The sequence below is a fragment of the Zosterops lateralis genome (assembly GCF_965231275.1).
Source record: "Zosterops lateralis genome assembly, chromosome: 1".
Lineage (NCBI taxonomy): Eukaryota > Metazoa > Chordata > Aves > Passeriformes > Zosteropidae > Zosterops > Zosterops lateralis.
The window spans coordinates 3294285-3319486 of NC_139762.1; the positions used below are offsets into that span (position 1 = coordinate 3294285).

Sequence of the window (25202 nt, forward strand, 5' to 3'; positions counted from 1 at the left end):
TGGTGACTTTGTTGGCCTTTTCTGTCACTCAGCTGAACAACATAGACGTGAATGACCTGGTGGAAGGGGACGACCGGGCCTTTGAGATCTGGCACGAGCGGGAGGATTTGGTGCGCAAGTACCTCCTGCAGGCGCGCACCGTGAACATCAAGAACTCCTGGGTGAAGGAGATCCTGGGCATCCAGCAGAGGATCAGCGAGCCCATCTGGAGTAAGTGTGGCACAAGACAACCCAAACTGTAGCAGTTTATCTTCTTTTCTGCCAGAGTCGGGATTAAATGCGCCATTATTGATGATTGATAGAGAGACAGAAAGACTGATTCGGTGACCAGAATTCGATTTTACTCAAGTTTTCCAAAAGCTTATATACCATTTCAGGAAGGTTAATAATTTTCCCATTTCAGGTATTTTCCACTACAATAATCAGGTTAAAGATCATACAGACAACTCATACATTTTACAACATCTTTTGCTTGCAGAAGTTTGATTGAATCTCTTCTCTTCCCGTAAGCAGGTTCAATCCCATCTTCTGTAATCTTCAAAGGTCCATTTGTTCTTGCCATGGCATCTTGGTTATCAAACCAGCCATGCTAATTAAGTCTGTTTTACTCTCTGTCCTGTGTATTCCCACATGCCAGACCATATTTCTTGTTCGGACTCAGATGTTTATTAATTCTTTTCTATATTATAGTCTCACAAACTGTGAGTTCTACAGCACTTCTAGCTAACAAACTAAAAAATGCCCCCCCCCCGTCTCTCTTTCTACAAGGCCTTTTAAGCACAAACTGTCCAATTAAGAAATGTAACCTTAATTATTTTTGCTTTTAACCCAATAACCAACCATCCATGGCCCGCAATGTGAACTTCTCTATCCAATTACAAAATACCACCTAAACCCACAAAGAAGAAGGTGAAAAAGAAGGACTCAACCTCCACCCTAAATTCTCCATCTTACTTTATATATATTACTGTATTCTAAGCCCTTAAACTCTAAGTTTTCCACCCTGTGATATCACATACTTCTATCCAAACTCCACACCCACAATCCCAGTGCTGTCACTCAATTTTGGAAGCCTTTTCCAAGGCCTCAGGTCAATGCAGTGTTTCCTTGGGGGTCAGTGCCTGTCAGCACAGAAAATCTAAAATTCTCAGTGATCAGGGTCCCAACACCAAACCTCACTGGTGTTTTTTTTTTTTTTTTCTTGGATGGTCTCCTTGGTTCAGGAAATTATAAAAGAGGGAGAGGAGCTGTTTATGGCTGTTAAATGCCCCTCTGCTCTGCTCTTGTGGGGTCCCACCTGCAGTGCTCTGTCCAGATGGGGGGTCTCCAATATAAAATGGACATGGAGCTGCTGCGGTGAGTCCAGAAGAGGCCATGAAAGTAATCTGAGAGTTGAAACATCTCTCCTGGAGGAAAGGCGGGGAGAGCTGGAGTTGTACCAAACTGATCCAGAGTCCTACACACCCCAGTACAAACAACCCTGTGACTTCACTGGGTCCCAGATTATTTACTCAACTCCTGGCTTACATTGTTCTATCTTTGCACCTGGGTTTGCTTTGGAGTTTTGTCTGGTCATTAAGGCTTCATCATTCTCAGTGTCATTTGAGATTCCACCAGTTTTCAATCCACAAAATCTAGCAGCATGGATATTAGATCCTTATTTTCCAGGCATAAGCTACAAATGATGTCCAATATAGTGTAAGGATATTTGGCATCTTAAAATGCCAGAACAGCATTGGATTTAGTCCATGCACACTGCAACCAAGTCTGGACACTACATTTTTGCACCTTTAGTGAGGCGTTTTAGTGAGGAAGGCTATCAGGATAATTTTGTATGGTTTCGTATGGTAACAATGGGTTAAAATAAAAGTCACTTAATAGAGGAACAGGTTGCCCAAACTTGTGGCTGCCTCATCCCTGGAGGTGTCCAAGGCCAGGCTGGACAGGGCTTGGAGCAGCCTGGGATAGTGGAAGGTGTCCCTGCCCATGGAAGGGAGTGGAATGCAATGATCTTTAAGGTCTCTTCCAACCCAAACCACTCTATGATTCAATGAAAGCATGGATTTTATTGTAAGGACACCAGGAGATTGCCAGTTGGGTATCCAGGCTGCATTTTATTTGAGGAATTATCTTAATGGTGACAGATGTGTGGTGTCTGAATAATGGGTGTGCTTATTAAAATCATGGTCTAAAATAATTCCAGATCAGAAACGAATTCCTTCTTCACATGGTCTTACTTTATAGTCAACAGCCAGACATGTTATAGACTGAATTTAGTCTCAGACAGGCAAGGAGAGCATGTCACCTATAAAGTCTTGAGCTGCTAAATTTTCCTGTTCAGTTTTCCATTCTGAACCTCACAGATTTGTAGAAATTATTCTTATCCCACTTAGCAGCAACCATGCCATGGACAGAGCCCTCTCCTCCAGACTAACACGCTTCCTCTGCTGTTTCAGTCCCTCCAGACTTTGAGGAAGAACTGGCAGACTGCACAGCTGAGCTGGGAGAGACAGTCAAGCTGGCCTGCAAGGTGACAGGAGCTCCCAAGCCATCCATCAGCTGGTACAAAGGTAGGAGCAGCAGGACATGAAATATGTCCTCCAAATGTGCTCTCTGTCCACATTGCTGTGATAATTGGTCAGAGGGTAATCCAAGAGCTGATCCCCCCCAGAGATACTCAAGTCTAGAGACCATGTTTTTGGGAATTTTGGGTATGCTCCTTTGGCTGGAAAAGCAGAATTATGACTGTACAGAATGTACTCTGGGATAATTTCACTGTTAAATGAGGAGTGGTGATGTATCCTTCAACAGTACTTTGCCCTGGATGTTTTAGAGAGAGCTGGATGAAGATGAAGAGCTGATTCCTCAGCTGGCAACATCAGCAGTAATAATACAGCTCTTAGGATGAAAAGCTGGATGAAACTCCTAAGAAGGAAACTCTTAGAAAGCTACTTTAAAATAAATATTTTCTCTTTCAGATGGCAAGCCCGTGGAGGTGGACCCCCATCACATTATAATAGAAGATCCTGATGGCTCCTGCACACTGATCTTGGACAACCTGACAGGGGCTGACACGGGACAGTACATGTGCTTTGCTTCCAGTCCTGCTGGGAATGCCAGCACCTTGGGAAAGATCCTTGTTCAAGGTAAAGCCTTGAACAGATGCAGTTTTAAGGGGGTCTGCTATGTAATACCTAAAACTTGTACCAGCCGTGGGGTGAGCAGCAGGGCCAGGGCAGGGACTGAACCCTGTGCTAGCACTGATGGGGCACCTCCAGTCTTGAGGTTAGTTTTGAGACATGGCAAGAAGGATATTGAAGGGCTGGAGCATGTCCAGGGAAGGGAACAGCGCTGGGAAGGGACTGGAGAACAAGAAGGGAGCTGGGAAAGGGGCTGAGCCTGGAGAAAAGGAGGCTCAGGGGGGACCCTGTGGCTCTGCACAACTCCCTGACAGGAGGGGACAGCTGGGAGGGGTCGGGCTCTGCTCCCAGGGAACAGGGACAGGAGGAGAGGGAATGTACCAGGTGAGGTTTAAATTGTAGATTACGGAAAATTTCTTCACCGAAGGTGTTGTCAACCACCAGAACAAACTTCTCAAGAAACTGGTGGAGCCACCACCTCTGGAAGAGCTCAAAAAACATTTAGTGGTGGTACTTGGGGATGTGGTTTACTGTTGGCCTTAGCAGTGTTAATGGTAAGACTCTATGACTTCATAGGCCTTTTTCAACCTAAATTATTCTATGTTTCTATGATGTTACAAATTATAACATATATATATATATATATATATATATATATATATATATATATATATATGACGTACAGGTGCAGTCAACTGTTTTAGGTCAAAAAATTTGGTCTTTAGTATCCTTTAGACCCAGTGATAATTATCTGATCAGGTACACACCCTTCCTATCTGTTCATATTTCCAGCTGCCAGTCACATTTACCTTTGCTTTTTGCAGTGCCCCCACGGTTTGTGAGCAAGGTCAGAAATGCTTATCTTGTCGAGGGTGAAGATGTCCAGTTCACCTGCACTGTGGAAGGAGCACCCAGGCCTCAGATCAGGTCAGTCCTACAACTCACGTGGGAACAAATCCTGCTTTCCCATTTTGCAGTCAGAAAAGTAATTTTGAATTTATGACCCTTTCTTTACTGTTTCTTCCATGTCAACCACATCCCAATGCTGGCTTCTCATATCTAGACATTCCTGAGATTCTCAGCAATTAATTCTAGCTGGAATTTGAAGAGAAATATCTACAGATAGACCCTGAGGAGGACTCTCTCCAATCTAAAGCCCTGGAATACATTTTATCATTGTTTATCCTCCCTGCCTTACACCTGACTTGATTTTATCAGGTTTTCAGACAAAAAGCTCAGCAAATCTGGTTTTTTCATGACTTAAAGCCCTTTTCCTGCACTGACTGGGGAGATCTCTTGGGAAGAATCTCATAAATGTATGCAGTTTAATACCCACCTGCAGCCCACCCTTCCAGGATCCAAATGTTGGTCTGAGGATTAACTCCTGGGTTGTTTGATGGATGGATCAGTGATCTTGGGGAGCTCTTGATGCTGCATGATTTTTCCTGGCTTACACTCCATGTTTTCCCGCTCAGATGGTACAAAGATGGGGTGCTGCTGAAGGACACCAGTAAATACCAGACTTTCAGTGAACCACGGAGTGGCATCGCAGTCCTGGTGGTCAAGAACCCTTCCAATGAAGATATGGGGCACTATGAATGTGAGGTAAGTTTGGAGAGATTTAAATATCTGTCATCTGGAATGATTCTGGCAGAAGAATTCATTTTACTGGGAGAGACCCATGGCTGAGTAATTGCTTATAAAATTATTATAGAAAGTCAGGCTGAGCTAGATCTGGACTGTGAATGTCCAAAAACTTCAGAATATTCTGATCTGACAGATTGTTGGTACAAGTAAAAATTGATGGAGTTTGTTCTGGAGATTAAATTCAGATCCAAGTCTCTAGAGGAAAGTCTTAGAAAATTTGAGACTGTTCTGATGTAATACTATGTTTCTGGACTGTCTTTAAATTATGACTAAGAAACCCTCCAGAGCCAAAGGAAAGAAATTAGGTATAAATAGAAGAATAAAGCACTGAAATTCCTGTTCTGTTTAGAACAAGATCTTCCAAGAATACTTGGAAGTAGATGATAAGTTTTTAAAAATGTAAGGTATTTTATGAAAATTACTTATAGTCTATGCTTTCATTGTAATAAAACAGTAATAAGTAACAGTAATGAGTTCTGAGGATTTGACAATAAATGAAATTTGTCTTGGTTTAGGAAACTAGTGTGGGTCAGCTGCTTCATGGTAAATGTTTCAGCTCACAAAAATATTTAGGATGTTTGATATACTTTAAAGAATTCTATTGGAATTTTAGCAAAACCAGAGTATGTTGCATTTGCTGTTGACTACAATCCTAAAAGTCCAGTATTCCCTTTGTCAAGTAAAACTCAGTAATTATTGGATGATTAACAAAAAAAAATCCTCTTTAATGGCCACCTAAGTGTGTGTTCATCAGGAATCTGGGCCTGTTGGTAGAGACAGAATTACCCCAGGAGCAGGTCTGAGGCTGCAGAGCAAACACCCAATAATTAAGTAAATAAGTTTGCTGATGTGCTGTAACTTGTCTGAGTAATTTTTGGTAAAAGACCACAAACTCCACGGTCTCTGTAGGAAACAAAAAAGACTCCAAATAATTCAGAAAGGTATAGAAAGGTATAGAAAAGAAGGTATAGAAAAAGAAGGCTTTATTTTCTAAATTCTTGCTACTTTTCATAAGGTGCTCTGATACAGACTTAACATGATTGGTGAATAGGAACGACACTTCTTTAATGTCATTAGTTAAACCAGAGACACAGAAAACACCACCTGGAGAAAGACTATTTTGAGAAAGGGTATTTGTTTACCGAGATTGTTTTGAGAAAAACTTTTCTTGAAAAACTTTTCCTTGGGAAAACATAGCAGCTGCTAGCAGCCTAAAATTCTCTCAGACCCACACTCCACTGAGCAGCAAAGTATCCCTTCAAACTCCAGCTTGGGGTCACGCCTTCACTCATTTCTGTCAGCATTGAATTTTCGAGGGTAGCACAGACAGCATTTTACCATGACAAAAAAAAAATCCCGTGTTTCATTTGGCACTGCACGATTCTCTCCAGCTGATGAACAGACTAGGGTCTGCCAAAAGTGGAGCAGAGCTTTACCACCACAGCGCCGCTGCCCTGACCCAGGAGAGGAGAGGAGACCAAGCCATCACCATTGAAGGTACGACCCTTGCCCAGCTCCGTACGTACGCCAGCCCATTGCCCTAAAAAACACTCAGGGTCCAGTATCTTTTGCCACCTTATCCATGTTGGTTGTTGGTGTCCGTGTATCTGTACGTCTTCTGGAGATGTGCATGGGCTCAGCTCTGTGCCCATCATCATCTGTTGATTTCCAAGCCTGGCAAATCAACTTCATATAATGCTGGTGGAAGCACATTATATGAAAAAAAAAGGAGGAGTGAAATGAAGGGTTTGTCACACCACCACTACTGCAAAAAAAGAGATGTCATGCATTGTTGAAATACTTGAAAATGTGTGTCAGCCTGGCAGAAATGTTACAGGGGCTGCTGAGTAGAGGTGGAGGCATATTGTGATTGTTCCTGAAATACCACTGAAGGACATGGGGCATGAACTGACAGCAGGGTGTCCTGAGCAATGATTAGTTCATCCATTGTTTTGGACTGTCCAGGGACAATCAGATAGTCTGTTCCTTTTTTTTTTTTTTTTTTTCTGCCAGTTTCACCTGGATTGGTAGGGTGGTAAGAACTGATTTTACACCCATCCGAAAACACATCTTTCTTTGCAACTTTTAGTCATCACTGCCTGAAGTTCCCTGCTTTTCCTAAGGGATTTCCACACGGACTGTGTTAGTGCTTGCTGTAAACTCATCACAGCCCAGTTTAAATCCATGGGTGCATCTCCCTAGGGAGCATTTCCTGGCATAGGGAATAGGCTCTCTGTGCATCTTCTAAGTGGCCTTGTGTGGCTGAGTGTGAACCAGCCCTGTGTCCCTCTTGAACAGTTCCCAGTGACAGCTCAGGAGATGATACAGCCAAGGGACCACCTTTAATAGGTAAGGGACATATCTGGAGGGCAAGAGATAGGGATAGGCACAGACCTTTCTATGCCAGCAAACCTTGGTGTCATAGGCCTTTCTCAGATGTGGCTGGTGGAGACATGGTCAACAAAAGAAGCCAGAGTTTTGTCAACAGCTCTGGGACCTTCTTTCCTCAGCTTTGGTGTTTCCACAGTGTCTTGTGACAATGTTCAAGTGCGTGTTTGAAAGAGCATAATTGACATTATCAACATCCACTGAGAGGCGACATTCTGACTTGTGAGGCTGCTGGGCAGAAAATGCTGGAGTCTGGAAAAATATTCAGGGATAGTTGATCCTCTACTCATATTTTTTCATCATATTCTACAGTCTTCTGCTGTTGGCCCTGTTTGAAACAGGACCCTGGTCTGGCTGGACCTTGAAGACACAAATGTTGTGCCATTACATTAAGAGGACTCATCCATAATCAATTATTAGATTAGCATCCTGATCTATGAACTTTCTTGACTTCATTTTAAACACGTTTTTCCTTTTAGTTCTTTCCTAGAGTCCCATCAAAAGGCATTACAGGGAGGATGGTGTAAGTGTAGAAACACTGTAATTTTTTAAGCCAAACAAATCTTCAAGTATTTGAATTCTTTGTCTTTCCTATGCCCCAAAGAGAGAAAAATAAGTTGTGTGCAGGATGTAGAGGAACACAAATAAATCCCTGTCAGGGTAGTGTATCTTTATCAAGTTCTCCCTTCAGGCAAATGCTATAAAAGCAAACAAGGGTTAAGAGCAAACAATGTTAGGAGCATTTTCAGCTCTGGGGATTGCAAACGAGCGTGTTCAGCCTCAAATTTCTCATCTGCTGTTATTCCTGTAATCATAAACAAAAAAAACCCCCAAAAGATTGTGATCTTGGTTACAGAAATGTAACTGGAATTTTCCTGGAAGCTTCAGAAATGTCATGAAATAAGTTTGTTCTGAGAAATGTGATGTGCCACTCCTTGAACTCGGTAATAGGGAAGAAAATAGATCCCTGAGTAATCTCCAGGGAGAAACAGAGGGAGAGATGCTTCAGGCCAGTGGAGAAAATAGGCTCATCCATGGAGCAAGAGGATTGTTGTGAGCAGAATCGCACCAGGGATGAATTTGGCATAATGCATTTGACCAAGGAGGGAATTCATTGCTTTCTTGACAATCAATAACCAGCCTTGATCTGCCTGGGGAAAAAAAATCAGGTTCATCTGGCAAAGAACTGGAGGATGGGTGGATCTCATGAAGGCTCTTTCCATCCTCACAATCCTTCCTATTTGTGAAAATGGGATTATTTGTAACTTCACCAAGAGGACAACATTACTGCTCTGACAACAGGAATAGATATCGTGTCTGCTTCCTGGCTCACCTGCACCCTGGGTCTGACTTTTACCTGATTTATCTCTGTTCCTGTGAAATGACCATTGTCTGAGTCCCACGAGGCACCCAAGGGGCAACTGTTGTAGTTTTTATCCTCCTGCCTTTCTGTACTGTTTATTCTGCTGAACCAAACCCATGGTTTGGGATACTGTTAGTCCAGTGGTTTATGAGCCCTGACCCACAGCTGGTGATGATCCACAGCCCAAGACCACGGGCATCAAAACCAAAATTTTTTGGTTTAAATTCACACAGTGGGGGTTTGCAGGTCCCTTGGATGGACCAAATCAAAAAAAAAAGGATGGAAACCACTGGACTAAAGGATCCCATGTAGCTGAGAACTGCCTTCAGCCACACCTGGTCGCGGCACTGAAGTCAATGGAGGGTTGCTTAAAAAAAAGATCCTCTTTCTGTGGATATTGGAAGAATTTGAGACACTTTAAAAAAAAAGTGTAGCTGAAAGAAGATCCTTCTCTTTGACTTCCAGTTGACTGTGTCTGCTTTGCACTTTGCTGGCTTAACCTGCACACGGCACACCTGGGCTGATGTGCTCTGGCATGTTCTGGTGTGATTTATCCATCCAGCCTCACTAACATGAATATTTGTTAAGGAAAGCAAAGCCCAGTGCCTTGGAAAGGTGTTGTATTTCCAGAAGGGTGGGCAGGTCAGGATCTGGAACGAGACAAGTGGAGGAGACATGTACAGGAGTGGAGATAAAGCCATAAATAAAAATTCCCAAAGCAGCTACAGCCAGGCAACAATAATTCCTTCCCAGCTTTGCCTTAGAGTTCATGCAAAACCTTGGGAAGGTTCTTCAGTTGCCTTGTAGCAGCCACTTGATAAAAATCAGCAAAACACTTTGAAGTTCTTACAAAGAAGATTTAAAACACAGAGGGGCATTAGGTCTCTAAGTGTTACTGAAGAAATAGGGCACAGTTTGTCCCCTGAACATTTGGATGTTCCCTGGTTAGGGTGATGATTAGGGTATTTACCTCATTATTTTTATACTCTTATCACCATGGTTTAATCTCATTTTTGAACAGGCCACAAGGTTTTCAGTGAAAATTCAGGAGAGCCCCATCTGCCTTTGCAATCATGTCAGCCACTGCAGGAGTGGAGTCTTTTGGTGGTTTGGGTTTGGAGGTGTTTGGGTTTTTGTTTAGGTTTTTGTGGGGTATTTTTGAGAGAGATCCCAAAGCACTTGCATTTCATTCATAAAATTAAAAAAACCCCTCTTATATCTATGAACTGAGCCACCAGCCCTGGAGGGATTTCCAAGCCCTATGGATGTGGCACTTAGGGGACAGGGTTTAGTGGTGAAGGTGGCAGTTCTGGCTTAGCAGTTGGATTCAACAATCTTAAGGGTCTTTTCCAACCTCAGTGATTGCACGAATTGCTCATTTTAGGATTAGTTTTAGCACTTCTTGTCAGGTTCTGCAGATTAGTCTCCAAGGTGTAGCAGAAGGTGAAAACAGAACAGTGCTCCACTGCTTCATGTCAGCAGCTTGAACTGGGCAGCAAAAATAGGTTTAAGCTTCTGTGAGCGGAGAAAAGAGACTTAAAAATTGTAATAAAGGCCATTAAAAAACCTTCCATCCATTCAGAGCAAGGAGAACTCACTCATCCTCAGTGTTCCATCACTTGTAAGCCAATGTTTTAATCTATTAACCAAAGAGATGTCTGGTCCTATGGAAGCACTGGCTGTCCCTAATGCTTACAGCTTTTAACCTGCTTATCAGGGGCTCCTGCTTTGCAAAGCTGTTTGCCTAAAATGCTCTTGAAAAGTTGAAATGATAAATAATCCGGTGCTAAAGATGGATGCAGAATATTTTCCTCTCGGGGAAAAACAACAGGAAAAAAAAAAAAAAAAAAAGAAAAAAAAAAAAGAAAAGAAACCCAAATTCTCTCATCCTACTTTCGTGTGGTTCTATCCTTCAATATAGGATTGCTCAAATCCTCCCTCACACCTCGGACAGCACATATACAATTTTTTTAAATGCCATTTTCAGCTTTCTCATCCCAGGCCTCCTGAACTTTTGAATATTGAATCTCTTTGACATCCACTACAAATGGAAATATCACAGTTGGTGTCATTTGGGAGGACTGCAAGAACAGATATTAATTGAGCAACGATTAAAGAGACTTTTTCTTACAGACTTTGTGAGATTTCATTAAATTTATTCAACTATTTAGTTTCTATTACTTAATTCTCATCCAAATACACTTGTGGCTAAAATAATTGTAGAAAACACCTATTTTCAAGTGTATAATCCAATTAATTAAAACACTTTCATCAGAACATCAGTATTTTTACTCATATGTTAATTACATATGAAGTAGTCTCATAATATTATTTAATGAGATGTTCTAAAAGTTATTTGAAAATTGCAGAATAATGATTTAAAAATTCAGTGAAAATCTTTAACCTGAGTGTAGTAAATTGTTTGAGCACTCAGTTCATCTCCTGTCACTGCAATATTATCGTTCCACCATTTAAAACAAGGTTTGAGTCATTAAATATATTTATATATTAATTAAGGGTAGGTAAATTGTTTTATTGTAATTGTGTCCAGGGATAAATATTTGAAAATAATTTTGCTCTTTACTTACCCAGTTAGTGTAAACTCAAATTTTCAAATAGATTTTGTTTAAATTCACCCAGTTCTGCAGTAACTCCTTTGAATATCTGGGCAATAATTCCAGATTTTCACAAGCATAAACAAGACAAGTGTCTGCAAAAGAAACATGAGCTCTAGGTCAGATATGAACATCAATATTTGCACAAAATTCTTTTTCATTATGGTTAAATTCATGTTCTTACCTGAGGCAGGGAAGAGCTCTTGGAAGTGAAGTGGAAGGAAAATTAGGTTAAAGTATTCCATTTAATATTGTAAATGTATTTTTAATTTTCAGTCAATGCAGGTTTGGGGGCACCATGGAAAACATCAGCACTAATCATCAAGTTATTTAACAAATAATACAGACACTCCAGATTCCCTGGGCAAGAACTGTTTGTGATTTTACGTAGCAGTTCACTTAAATTGCACTGACTGAAAATTACCAGAGCTTACTTATTATGGGCTGGCTGGAAAATTGAAAACCAATTGCTGGAGATTAAATTATGGGGGATTTTTAAGATATTTTGCTAGTTTATTAAATTAAAAGTGGGGCTTGGTGATTTTTTTTTTTCCAGATCTCAAATAGGTTCAGCAGTTCAGAGTGTGCTTTAATTTTATTCCAGTGGATAGGATGGGATGGGAAACCAGCTGAAAATCTAAGTCAGTTCTTCAAATGGTATCTTCCTACTTTTTAGAAATGTCAAGTTTTAAGAAATATTTGCAAAACAATGAAATCATAACTTTTGATCTTGATACTCATCAACAGCTTCCAGTTGGTTATGGGGGAAGGGTCAGGAAAAATGGAAACTTAGAGCCAAAAAAAAGGAGATGGAGCAGACACAGGGCTCTCCTGAGTTTCTTAGGTTTGGGGTTTTGTTTCTTTTTAATGCAGATTCTCTCTATTGATGATATTGATATCAGTTTTCACATTTATCAGCTTGGATTTTGCATCCAGTCCACAAAAGTTTGGGGGAACTCTTTTTTCTAGGAAGTGAAATCACAGTTTAAAGAATTTCAGCTCTCCGGGATTTTCCAGGTTGAGGCTTTTTCAGGTTTCTAATACCATCACTACCTTATCATAGGATAAAGAAAATTTAAATAAGGACCTTGTTGTCTACCTTTGACCTACCAAACAAAAAACGGTAGAATAAACAGTTTTTGCCAAATTGTTCTCCACAAAATATTTAATTTCAAAGCTAAATGTTCAGAGAGCATTCTGGATTTACGTTCCTGGTCAGAAACACTAAAGATGATGCTGGAGATAACCACAGAAAGCATGGATGGGATGGTACAGTTGGTTATTTTTCACTCCAGTTTATGTTGATGAACTGAGCAAAGATAATTTCATCATTTCAGCTTTTGCCTCTCTTTAACCCCATGCTGTTCATACTGTTCTCTTTGTAGTCACTGAACAAGAGACTAAAGTGCCCAAGAAAACCATCATCATGTAAGTGCTGATTTTTTTTTTTTTTAATTTTATTTTTATTTTGGGTAACATTTGTGGGGTTTTTTTGCCTTGCTGCCTCTGCATGATCCCATAACAAGCTTGTGTTCACTGGCTGTGCAAGTGTGTTCATTCCCAGCCCAGCAGATCCCATGGAATTCTGTGCCCTGTGAAGTGATCACCTTAAAAAAAAAAACCTCTTTTTGTTCTTTTCCAAAAATAACAGCACTGGTGTTAGACACAGCCTGGGGCAGTTATTTTAGGGTATTACAAAGAAAAATATTCTCCTGAATGCTGATAGAGTTGCACAAGAGTTCAGGAAGTTGGAGTCTGACTCTCAGTGTTGAATGAAATCTTTGAAAACTGTCTACCTGAAAATATCTGCCAATTTAACAAATATCTCAGAGCTTAGAGTCATTTCTTCTGGCTTTATTTTAATTTTTTTTCAGGAAAGCCTTGTATGATGAAGCAGAAGGAAGATGAATACTTTTATCCTCTTTAATTCTATATTATCTCTATATCTATGTCTATATTTCTAGTATAAATAATTGTCCTGATGACTTGGTCTTTTTAGATACTTTGAGCCTGGTTTACACTGGATGCCTATAAAATACAAAGATTAATTACTGCAAAAAGCAGTATCTTCTCAGTCATATGTAGCCTAGAAGCCAAGCAACCATTAAAATCTTAATTTATCTTCTTATGTACCATAGAGAAATACTTAATATAATTGTTTCATGTGCTGGAAGAGGGACACTGGCCTGTGATAGGATTTTAGAGCAGGTCTAACCATGCCCTGATGAGGGCAGGAAGTATTTATGCAATGGATATTTTGGGGAAATGCCTTCCCTCAGTAGCTGCACTATTGCTAAAATCAGCCCTTGACTTGGACATGAGGCTTAAGTGGAATTTTTTTATTATTATTATTATTTTTAATTTTTTAAAATTTATATTTTTAAAAAATTATTTTTAATTAAAAATAATTAATTTAAAATTTTTAAAATTGCAACTACAGGATGGTTCAGAGTTGCTTACCCTTTATCCCTTTAAATGTTTTCTGTGAGGATTATTCCTTTAGGTCCACACACTTGGCCCTTTTGGAGGCGATGGTTTATAAATTGTCCCCCCTCCCAGAAGTTGCACATAAACTCAGGTAAATTCCCAGCCATTAGACCTTTTTTCACCTTGCAAAAAACCAGAAAATTAAGTGGTTTTATCTGTACTGCCTCAAGGACCAGGATTCAGACTGGGGCAACTGAACAGCAAGTTATTTTATTATATCTCGATCAGAAATATCCCAAGAAAGTTGTGAGCAGGAGGGAATCTCAGAGCCAGACCACATCTAAAGTTTGGTAAATCTCATTTATCCACATCTCTGTGCCTGTATCTGGAGCAGCAGCACTAATACTGGTGGATTAAATAATATTCATTAATACAAAATGCCATCAATTTAGCTGATTTCTAAATTTCTGAGATCTAAATTCCATAGAGCAGCTCCTGATGGGATTCCTAAATCAAGGGCTGCAGCCTCTAAGGAGTTTGGTAAATTCAGGGGTAGGATCTCACAAATTCCCCTCCTTTTGTGGTCATGAACTTTAAATTAGAGTAGACCTCAACTGAAATTGGGATAGTGATGGGGGAAAGTTTGGGAATAATTCTGTAAGGGCAGAAGCAGCTTTAAAACTACTGGCAGAAAATAACAGGTAATTGAGAGATGGGATTGAACAATGTCCAAATATGTAAATCCCAGACCCTAAAAAAAAAATTTAACTTTGCAACATAGATTAAAGTCTACTGCAAGCACCACAGATTCATTCTCATCCAAAATGATTTAGTTTTGTGTAATTCAGAAAGGCACTATAGCCCGTGGAAGGCTCTGCACAGGCCTTAAAGGTCTATGGAAAAACTGCAGAAAACTTAGGGAAAAGAATAAAGCAGTGGAAATGAGCAGTAAAAGAGAGGGTGCTCTGCAAGGAAAAAAAATCTCATGTAACTGATCCAGTCCTGAACTCCACCATGTCCTCAAAGGGAGAGATTGGTGGTGGAAACAAATCCAACCTCCAGAAGAGGAGGAAGTACAAGTTTTTAAAAATACGACCAGTAGATGAGAAAGGCTGCAATAAACCCAAGAGGATTGGTCTTCCATGATGGCTGCAAAAAGGTTCTCCATTCTCAAGGGCAAAATCAGAGCAGAGATGTCTGAAGAGCAGAAGGGGTGACCTTCATCCTCACGTGGCTGTGACTGGAGAATGGTGAGGAGGAAGAGAGGAATTAAAAAGCTGCTGTCTCCATTCTTAGTCTCAGTTCAGGCCACTGTTTCACCCTTCGGTTAATTCTTTGTTTTTAACCCCATTCCTTGGAGGTAGGGACAGACTCTCAACATAGAAAAAAAAAAAACAAACCAAAAAAACTTTTCCTGTGATTTCCACTGGAGCAGATGTGGACCTTTGGCTTCCTTGTGCTTGCCAGGAAAACAGTGGCAGAAATGTATTTATCTGAAAGTTTTTCCTTGTAAAAAACACCACAGAAAAACCTGCAGGAAAAAGTGCATGTTAAGTATATAAATGAAGAGCACTGAAGCCTGGATTTAGGTTTTGAAAAGACCTTTAAAGATAATTTAGTCCAACCCCTTGCTGTGTGCAGGGACAATTTCACCTCAGGCTACTCAGAGCCCTGTCCAGCCTGACCTTGAATATTTCCATGGATGGGACATCTACCAACAGCCCAACCTCAGTCAAAAAATCTAAAGTAAAGCCAGCAGAAATACACTGAGAAATCATAATTATGGATCCCAATTTGGCTTGGTACTCCTATGTCTATTGGAGGCAGTAGTGTCAGGCTGTGTCTGCACTAATGGTATTATGAAGAGTAAAAAAAAAAGAATTTTGGCAAAGATTACTTGTAGAGGAGATGTTCTAACTTTCTTTTCCTGGTTATCTCCACATTTTAAGTGTTAATCCCTTTCAGTGTAACTGTTCTGCATGTGGAAGTGCAGATCTCTGGTCTCAAAAGAGGCTGTAATAAAAAAAAAGAGAGATATGTTACATTAATTAAATATTATAAAGAAGATACTGACCCTACTGCAATAAAAGGCATTTAGCCATTGAGGTGGATGGGATCAGGATTTTAGCCAAGGCTACTCAGGAAAAGGTTAAAGTCTTTGAGTGTTTAAAATTTTGGGGGTCCAAAGTAGCACAGTAGTTGATCAGTACAACCATCTGAAATACAGCAGCACCCAGCAGAGCATCTCTCAGCTGGACAGGGATAAATATTTAAAAATAATTTTCCTCTTTACTTACCCAGTTAGTGTAAACTCAAATTTCCAAACAGATTTTGTTTAAATTCACCCAGTTCTGCAGTAACTCCTTTTAATCTCTGGGAAATAAATAATTCCAGATTTTCACAGGCATAAACAAGACAAATGTCTGCAAAAGAAACATGAGCTCTTGGTCAGATATCAACATCAATATTTGCACAAAATTCTTCTTAATTATGGTCAAATTTGTGCTCTTACCTGAGGCAGGGAAGAGCTCTTGGAAGTGAAGTGGAAAGAAAATTAGGTTAAAGTATTCCATTTAATACTGTAAATGCATTTTTAATTATCAGTCAATGCAGGTTTGGGGGGAAGTTAATAAGGTTGGGAGGTTTAATAAGGCGGTTAATGGGTTTTCCCTGGGGAAAAGGGCATTGGTGTTTTCCCCAGAGAACAGGGCACAGAGGTTTTCCTTGGATCAGGAAGCAGAGATGGGCATGTGGGTGTGTGCTCTGCGTGTGTCCCCCTCCCAAAATGATCACTCCCCCAAAAGCTGGGATGCTCACCCAAACTAACCCCATGTGGCGGCCTGGCCGACCACAGCATGTGCTGGTGGAGTGTGGCTCCCTGAAAATCTCATCCTCCCCGCCAACTCCACCCCTTTCTGCCGTCAGAGAGGAGACCATAACCACGGTGGTGAAGAGCCCAAGACAAAGGGGAAGGGTTTCTCCTGCACGTTCTCCTTCAGGTCATTCTCCTTCCCGCTCCTCGCGGGCAGAGCCGGTTCCAGAGCCGGTTTATGTCTCCAAGATCAGGCAGCCTGTCCACAGACACGACCAGGAGGCAGCATCAAAGTCTGCTGCTGTTCCCAGGCTTTATGTCACAGAGCACGAGGAGATGCAAGGGGCAGCAGCGAGGGACGTCGTTGTGGAGAGCACAGTGGAAGAGAAAAAGCCCAAATGGGTCGAAGTGGAAGAAATAATTGAATTCAAGGTGAAAAAATCACCAAAGCCCACGAGGAAAAGAGGTTCTTCCCCAGCAAAACAAGAAAAAGATGACTCAGGAGTGTCAACGTTCACTTTTCCCAGCTCAAGGCCAAAGCACTCCCCAGAAGATGATCCAAACACAAACAACTCCAACAATAAATTGGTGGAACAGTCAAAATCGCTGCCGAATGAGGGTCTCTCTGAAAGTGACATCCAACCTCTGGTGTATACGACTGAGCAGGAAGGACCTCAAGTCAGCAGCGAAGAGAGAAACTCCCCGTGTGGGTCCGAACAATTAGGAAGTGATTCATTCATGGATTATGGAACTGAAGGAAAGAGCTGCCCACAGGAACCACGCGCTGACTGCGGGTCAGAGGCCGCCTCCCCTCTGCTTGCCTGCGGGGGTGAGCCTTTGGTGTTCAGTTTTGGGACAACTACTGGACACCAACACGAAGTTCTGTTTTCCCCAATGAGTCCAGAGGACAAGGAAGAGGTCGATGAAGTGGATGTGTCTTGGCCTGTTGGAGAGGAGGTACCTGAAGTAATACAGGACATCCTTCCCGAAGTGGACACTGTCATAGTGGACGAGCCAGAGGAGCTACACACAGACGACATCAGCACCCGGGACCGCAAGATTTTAACCCACAACGGCAAACCCTTAACTCTGGAAGATCTGGAGGATTACGTCCCTCAAGAAGGCGAGACCTACAGGAGCGGGGATCAGAGGCAGGCGGCGGAGAAACCCTGCGAGATCTCCGTGCTGCAGACGGAGATCAACGAGCCCACCATCGGCAAGCCGGTGCTGCTGAACCTGGTCAGGCCCGTGGCGCCCCAGCCCAGGCAGAGGTTCTTCAGCCAGTACGAGGAGCACGTCCCCAGGGGTGTGTTCGTGTCATCCTCCCGGGTGGGGCCCTCCAACATCTCCTTCCGCGTGGGCGGCAATCCACGCGCGGCTCCACCCAGGCCGTCCTTCAGCGTGAGGCCCTCGTTCTGCACCGAGGTCCAGCGCTCGGCGGACAGCGGGCAGCCCAGCTTCAAAACTGAAGTTTCCACCAGGACCCTCAGCTATGGGACTGTTGGCGAGCCTGTCACCTTGCACATCAGCACAGAAGACCTCTCCCAGAGCTGAGAAGAGGCAGTAGTTTTTTAATGCCAAAGAAAGCAGCTTTATTTTAAAAAAAAATTAATAAGCAAAATTGTTGTAGGAGAGGGGAAGTGGTGGAGAATATTGTGAGGTAGCAAGTACAAGGGAATACCTTAGAGGGAAATGTATTTAAATATGATGTGTCAAGCTTTTCCAGTCTTAAAGGGAACAGTCTGTCAGAACAGTTTGTAACTTAAAAAGCTTTGATCTAGGTGAACATGTATCATTCCATAGCAGAGCAGGGATGGGAGGTTTAGGAAAAGCCTGATTCTTCTACCTATGACAGAGATATAAATGAAGAAGTGTGGATTTTGTCCATGAACTGAATAATTGTTTCATGTGCCAGTTTATGGTGTGGCAAGGAGGTGAAAGTATCTAAGCTTTTCAGCATCCTTCAGTAGCCCAGGACAGGGGGTATCTCCTGTGTGGGCCCAAAGGTCATGAAGCTTCACTCTGCTTTGACTCTGCTCTACACTTGTGACACCAATTAACTCCAACAAAATTTCTTCATAAACCTTTCAACATACACAGTCTGGTTGCATTATTTTAACCTTCTGCCTTATAATGAGATATAAATATATTACATATTACATATACCAGGGATTCAAAAGGCTGCTCAGGCCTTTTGGTTGAAATCCCAGTTTGACTCTAGTCAGTGGTGAGAGCCCCACTGTTGTGAGGAAGCAAGAGTTTTGTTGCTCTCTTCTGCTTTTAAGTGAAAAAGACTATATTTTCTAAATGACTGATATTTTCAAATCCACTTCCTAGTTGCCTGATAATGTAGGTTTCATTATTCTGCATCCTAGTGTGGTGGATTTATAAACCGTATCTTTTGAAATATAATTTAGTTAACATGCACTGAAAGACTAAAGTGCTGCACAAAAAGATTCTGCATCTGCAATCAAACATTAACAAGTACAAAGGACCACAAATGTGGTCTTTGCCAATAAATATGACTGGATGAGTATTTGTTCTCCTGAACGTGCCAGTGGTGAAACTTTCCTACAAACAGATCGATCCATGATGTCCTTTATATGTGATAAGAGGAATTTACCACTGAGCTAGGCAAAGTAGCAGGAGCACAAAAAATATAAAAAAAAGAAAAAAAAAGCTTTACCATAAATATTCAGTTGAAACATAGATCTGTTCCAAACGTATTGGGCTGCCAGTTGCAATTGCATCATATTACTGTAACCAGGAAGGTCAAGATGCCTCGAGGAGGAGCTGACTGTGGAGTTCCTCTGGAGATTTGCAGCGGGAATGCTGCGTGAGGGGGAGGATGAGGTGCACTGAGCACAGCCCATCCCTGCTGGCTTCACCAAAAATAGATGTTGCCCAGACCTCCAACAAGCTGCTCTGAAAAGAGATGAGCTCCCAGCTCCAGATCTTGGTGCCAGTTGGAGTCAGATGGAGCTCACTGATCTCAGCAGGGCTCTGCACTGGCCCTCTCTGGTGACAGAGATGTGGGGTGAAAAGCCCCCATGCCCTGTCACAGCTGAGCTCTGTAGAAATGTTCAAGAGAAACGGTTTTAATTTCTGGTTTAGGGAAACCAGAAATGCTCAGGCACAGCTGAATTTCAAAGCAGAGGGAGGAGAGAGGGTGGAGTGAGTTTCTGCCTTGGGAACGAATGGATGATGTTGGCTCCATGTTTCCCAGCCAGGTGATATTGAGGAGCTTGTTCTGGAGGCTTGGGGCAATATCCCTGCCAACAGGGACTGAATTCAGAAAAGGTGTTTGTAGAAAAGTTTTCTCCTTCTGCAGCTGCACTTTGTGCTGACTAAAATGAACATATTGATTTCACAGCCTTTCACTTTCAACATCCACTCAGGATGTGGTGTGCACTACCTTCATGATATAGGATGCTTTTCCAGTGGTGAAGGAAATCAAGCTTCCTTTATGGTACTATCCCATTTTTTATAACATCTCCTTGGTTTATACTGTTTGTTTTATAATGGAGCAATACGATGGATATATATATTAGTGCTTTTTTCATATAATGCACTGTACATTGGAAAGTAACAGACACACAACAGGGAAATGCTTTCAAAGCTAAATATATTTCTTTTATTTTGAGCCTGATTCTGATCACAGTTATTCCAGTATCAATCTAGAATAATTCCACAGAAGGAAGTGGAATTGATTCAGATTTACAAAGATACTGCTGAGAAAAGAATTTGCCCTGTGATGGCCTTCAAAAAATGTAATATTCAAACAAAAGATAATGAGGATATGTAAAGGAACGTGGAGGTTTCCTCCTGTTGTGGTCGACACTCGGGTTTTTCTAAAGAAGCTCTAAGGCTGCACTTCAGATGGTCATAGAAGAAATACTTATACTTTGATTCATTAGCTCAAAGCAATTAACATCTGTTTACATTTTCTTTTGAAATTTAAGCAAAAGAGAATCAATTGAAGGGAATTTTTAAAATCCTATGCAGGGCTCTGTTCAAAAAGTGAAAGGTTTATGAGAACTTCATTACATACACTTTCAAAATATTTTCCTAGAGGTTAAAAATTATGCTTGTAAGTGATTCAACTGTGTAGATAACTAATGAGATGTGTGGGGATTTATATCCTGTAGATGAAAAGATACAGCTGTATGAAAGATTTTAATACAATGAATGTTTTACTGAAATTCCTGGAGGTAAATGGGTATTAATAAAGTGGAAACTTCAGTTTGCTTGAGATACAAAAAAGAAAAAAAAAAACCACACACACAAAAAAAAAGTCAAGTCAAGTGCAAGATACGCTGTTAGATGCTGAGTTTAAATCAATAAATGTCTTGCATCAGCTGTCACTGAACTCATTGGGTTTCTGTGTTCTTTGTTACAGCACTTGATATTCCATCAGCTCATCCTCTTCTCCCGCTGGCTTCAGCAGGAGCTGGGTTGCAATCCAGGAATATTAATGCAGTTGGGCTCTGGTTCCTTTTTAATGAACAGTTTCAGGAGTGTTGAAGTGAAAAAACCCTGATTTTAGGGACATTTCCAACTCAGGAATCTTGAATGACTCAAGATCTTCTTGGGTCTTTCTCTGAGACCAGACTGGAGCTTCAAAATATGTGTCAGCCTTGAGTTCCTGGGGATGGGCTGGAGTTGTGGGGTGGAAAGGCTCAAGGCTGAGATTTTAGAGCTGGGAAAGAGGTTTTCCATCACAGGGTGTCATCACTGTGGTGTTTGTTAGTTCTCTGTATCTTGGGGGGATATTAAAACTTCCTTGGCCTTCATCAAGTGTCCAAAAGAAGGAAGTGGTGTAATGTCCCCTAGGCAGGGAGGAGAGTGATGGTATCAGAGCATGGGAGAGATCAGTGATTATATATAACCTCTATATCTGTATCTACACACCTGTGAATATATTTCCCAACTGAGTGGTTCATGCCTTTCCAATCATTTCACTCATTGGCAGCTGCTCAGTTCACAGGGCAGCACCAGCTGGCAGAAATCACTGCAGGAGAACCACACAATCCAGTATTTCTCTAGGAAAATATTTAATGTCTTCCCAGCCAGCCCAGTGCTGAGAACACTGATGGGCAGTCTGAGACCCCATGTGAGCAAATCTTTCTTTTTTCCACCAAGAAATTCAGGAAAGAAATATTTAATCACCATCATGATAATTGAAAACAAAAATCAAGTGAGATGTCTTCATCCACACATAGCCTTCAACTTCATTTTCTCAGGTCATTTATGGGAATCGACTTCCTTGAGGCCAGGAAAAGAGCAGACTCAAAACCCCTGTGGGACATGCTCATTATTGTCAATGGCATTAAACAACTCAGAGCTGTTTATTCCAAATACTCTTATTTTTTTTTTCTCAAACCATGTGATGATTTTTCTCTCTTGCTTGGTGAGCAATCTCATAATGAACGTGATCATTGTCTTAACCTGACCTGCATTTTCTTTGTCTTCATGATTACCTGGGGGCTTCCCTAGGTATCATCCATCCCTTTGTTGTGCCTCTTCAGGATTTGTGGAAGGTTTATCAGGCACTGAGTTCCTGCAGTCTGTGATCCCATTCCATCCCAGCCTTCTACATCCAAACCCATCAGAAATACTCAGATACTGTGAAGTAGGACAAACACATCACCCTAGAGCAAAGAGTGGTTATTCTGACAGACTTTAATGAAAAAGAACAGCCCTCCCTTCATTCCCCTGCCCTTCTCCAGAGTCACTGACGAGGCTGATTCCTGTTCATCCTTTTCCTTCCCTGTGAGATAATGTCTTCCTTGCACGTGGGGTCTGTATCAGTGCAATGGGTTCATTTCATTGTTCTTATCCAGCGGTTGATTCTTCCCCCAGAGGGTTCTGGGGCACTGCCCAGACTCCCCAGGGAATGTCCATAGCCCCAAAGCTGCCAGAGCTCCAGGAGTGTTTGGGTAACACCCCCAGGAACAGGATGGGATTGTTGGGGTGCAGGGCCAGGAGCTGGACTTGGATGATCCTTGCAGATCCCTTCCCATTGAGGATATTCTGTGATTCTATGGTTAATAAAGGTATTTTTGACAGACCAACCAGTGTTGGGTTAAGGTGGGAGGTGGATTCTTTGTTCCACTGTCTGAGAAGAGCCCAGGAGTTCATAGAGCTGGCACAGAGTCCCCAGCCTGCTGAGATACAACATTTCAAAGCCTTTTGTGCCAACCTTATGATGTTAACTCTCAGCTGCATTCCCTCTTGCTGGAATAAGCATTTCTTCATCAACTCTTCTCTAGGAGGGGAAAATGATACGGTTGCAGATATTTCGATAGGTTGGATTATGGGGTTTTTATCTTCTTTTCTTCTGTTAGAGCCAGGATTAAATGCTCGAGAGAAGGATTTGTTGTTTGGACTCAGATGTTTATTAATTCTTATCTATAGTACAGTCTCACAAGCTGTGAGTTCTAGCTAACAAAGTAAAAAATGGCTCTGTCTCGATCTCTTTACAAGGCCTTTTAAGCACAAACTATCCAATTATGAAATGACACCTAAATTATTTTTACTTTTAACTTAATAACTAAACGTCCGTGGCCCGCAATGCAGATTTTTCTATCCAATTACAAAACACCACCCAGACCATGAAGAAGAAGGTGAAAAAGAAGGACTCAGCCTCCACCCTAAATCCTCCATCTTGCTTTATATATATTACTGCATTCTAAACCCTTAAACTCTAAGTTTTCCACCCAGTGATATCACATGCTTCTATCCAAACCACACACCCACAATCCCAGTTCTGTCACTCAATTTTGGAAGCCTTTTCCACGGCCTCAGGTCCAATGCAGTGTTTCCTTGGGGGTCAGTGCCTATCAGCACAGAAAGTCTGAAATTCTCCGTGCCCAGGGTTCCAACATTGGATAGTGCTGCTGTTTTCCTTTTTGCCCTGAAGAGAGAAAGATATTGTTATTCTCTGTAGGAATGACTCCCCCCCAGCCAGAGACGGAGACCACTGTGCAGGCTTCGCTCCAGCGCGCCGATAAGGAGATCAAGACAGCTCTGAGAAGGCTCATGGACTCGGCGTCCCTGCTGGTGACTCTTCCCCCAGGCATGAGAGCAGATGGTGGCCTTGGCCTTGGCTCTGCCGGGTCTGTTCCTCCAGAGCACCCAGGGCCAGCAGCCGTGCCCTCTGTGCTGGTCCATGAAGCCAGTACCCAAACCCAGACTGCCAACGGCCATGGTAGGTTGGGTATGAAGGTGGGAGATGTCCTCCCCTGGGAGTTGAGAAGCAGAAAAGTATTGAACATGCCAGCCATTATGTTTTTGATTTGGCATGAAGGTGGGAGATGTACCCCCCGGGGAGCTGAGAGGTAGAAAAGTATTGAAGGTGCCAGTAATGATGTTTGTAACCTCGTTTTTCTGTGTTGTGTTTTTGAGCAGATGAAGATTAAGACAGGGCATCCAGACCCAAAGAAGTGTGGAGGATGGGCTGGGGTTGGGTTGGATCTAAGTTTGGGGAAGATCTTTGTGGAAGCAGGAGGTGTTTGAAAACTATGTCTGAAATAGAGTTTGGTTTGTCAACTGCCCAAAATTAAGGGATAGGAGGTTTTTTCCCACTTTGAGCTTTTCCCCTGGTCTTGCTTCAAGTACTTTTGGGAGAGAAGATGAGGTGAGATCTCTCCTTTACATTCAGAGAAGTCATTTGGGTTTTAATTTGGGGGGGTGGGTAAGGGTGCTTGCTTTTATTTTATTGTTTGTTGTAAACAAGCTGGAAATGCCTTTAATATCCTGGACCAACTGTCAGAGACTCTCCAAGACTTGAGTGCCTCAAGTTCACCTGCATTTCACTGACCCTGGAGCCTGGACACACTCATTTGCAGCTTCTGTGTGACTAAAACTGACTGTGTGTGTGGCTGTGTCTTGCAAGGAGAACAATTCCTTTGTTTTCCTGTTGTTTTTAAAAAATCATGGATGAGCGACAACCCTTCCACTCTTCCTCAGCTTCTGCCATAACAACTTGTCTAAGCTGTCTCTGTGTCAAGTCACAATAACTGTTCTCCACCACTGTGAACTAAAAGGACAATGCCAAGTAGCCTTCAGCCCTCAAACTCCAAATAGTTCCTTAAAACATTAATATTTTCACTTAAAACTTAGCAAGAATAAAAGCCGTTCATAGAATCAGACCCAAAATAACAGCATAAAAAAAAATCAGGACTTTAAAACCTTTTTTTCCTTTCTAGTAGGAAATCAGCTTTGAAAATAATCCTCAGGTGGAGTGGGATGGCTCAAAAATCCTAAGTAAAATGTCACCTAGAAGATAATTTCCTCAGTCACAGCTAAAGGGAAAATACAATAATGAATGAGACGGTTTGGCAGGTCTTTCATCTGAGCATGTTGTGGGAATTATTTTAATCAGATGGAGACTTGACACCTCTCTCTATGATCTCATGGCTTAAATAAAAAGGAGATAAATATTTCAGTAGTGCAAGTGATAGGAAAGCACAATCCCACAAGCTGGGATCTGATCCAGTAATGTCTTGAATAACCATGTTTTCCACCCCAATGGAGCTGTTTTATGTGATTTCTAGAACAGCTGCTCTTTTCCAAAAACCAGCCAGCACCAAACATCCCTACAGTGCTCCCTAAAATATTCCTACCTGCTGGGTAGAAGAATCCTCTGGATTTATCCTTTTCTCCTTAAATGAAAAACAAAATTATGCACTTTACCCTGCAGTGTAATTCCAATGGTCAATATTGAAAGACAATCAGGTTCTCTTGGAATGTGAGATCAAACAAGGTTTTGAAGCTATATCTGATAAAAATAATAATAAAAGAAAAAA

At 41.7% G+C, this 25202-nt stretch overlaps 1 protein-coding gene across 1 annotated transcript in view; it reads left to right on the forward strand.

The window, feature by feature from the left end:
• Positions 1 to 25202, forward strand: part of OBSCN (obscurin, cytoskeletal calmodulin and titin-interacting RhoGEF) — a 186969-nt gene that overhangs the window by 133291 nt on the left and 28476 nt on the right. Inside the window, exons 88-94 of the mRNA XM_083873333.1 lie at positions 33 to 210; positions 2457 to 2570; positions 2979 to 3146; positions 3965 to 4067; positions 4616 to 4745; positions 6179 to 6284; positions 23342 to 23602. Coding sequence (XP_083729459.1) covers positions 33 to 210; positions 2457 to 2570; positions 2979 to 3146; positions 3965 to 4067; positions 4616 to 4745; positions 6179 to 6284; positions 23342 to 23602 — 1060 coding nt within the window. The remainder of the gene's footprint in view (positions 1 to 32; positions 211 to 2456; positions 2571 to 2978; positions 3147 to 3964; positions 4068 to 4615; positions 4746 to 6178; positions 6285 to 23341; positions 23603 to 25202) is intronic.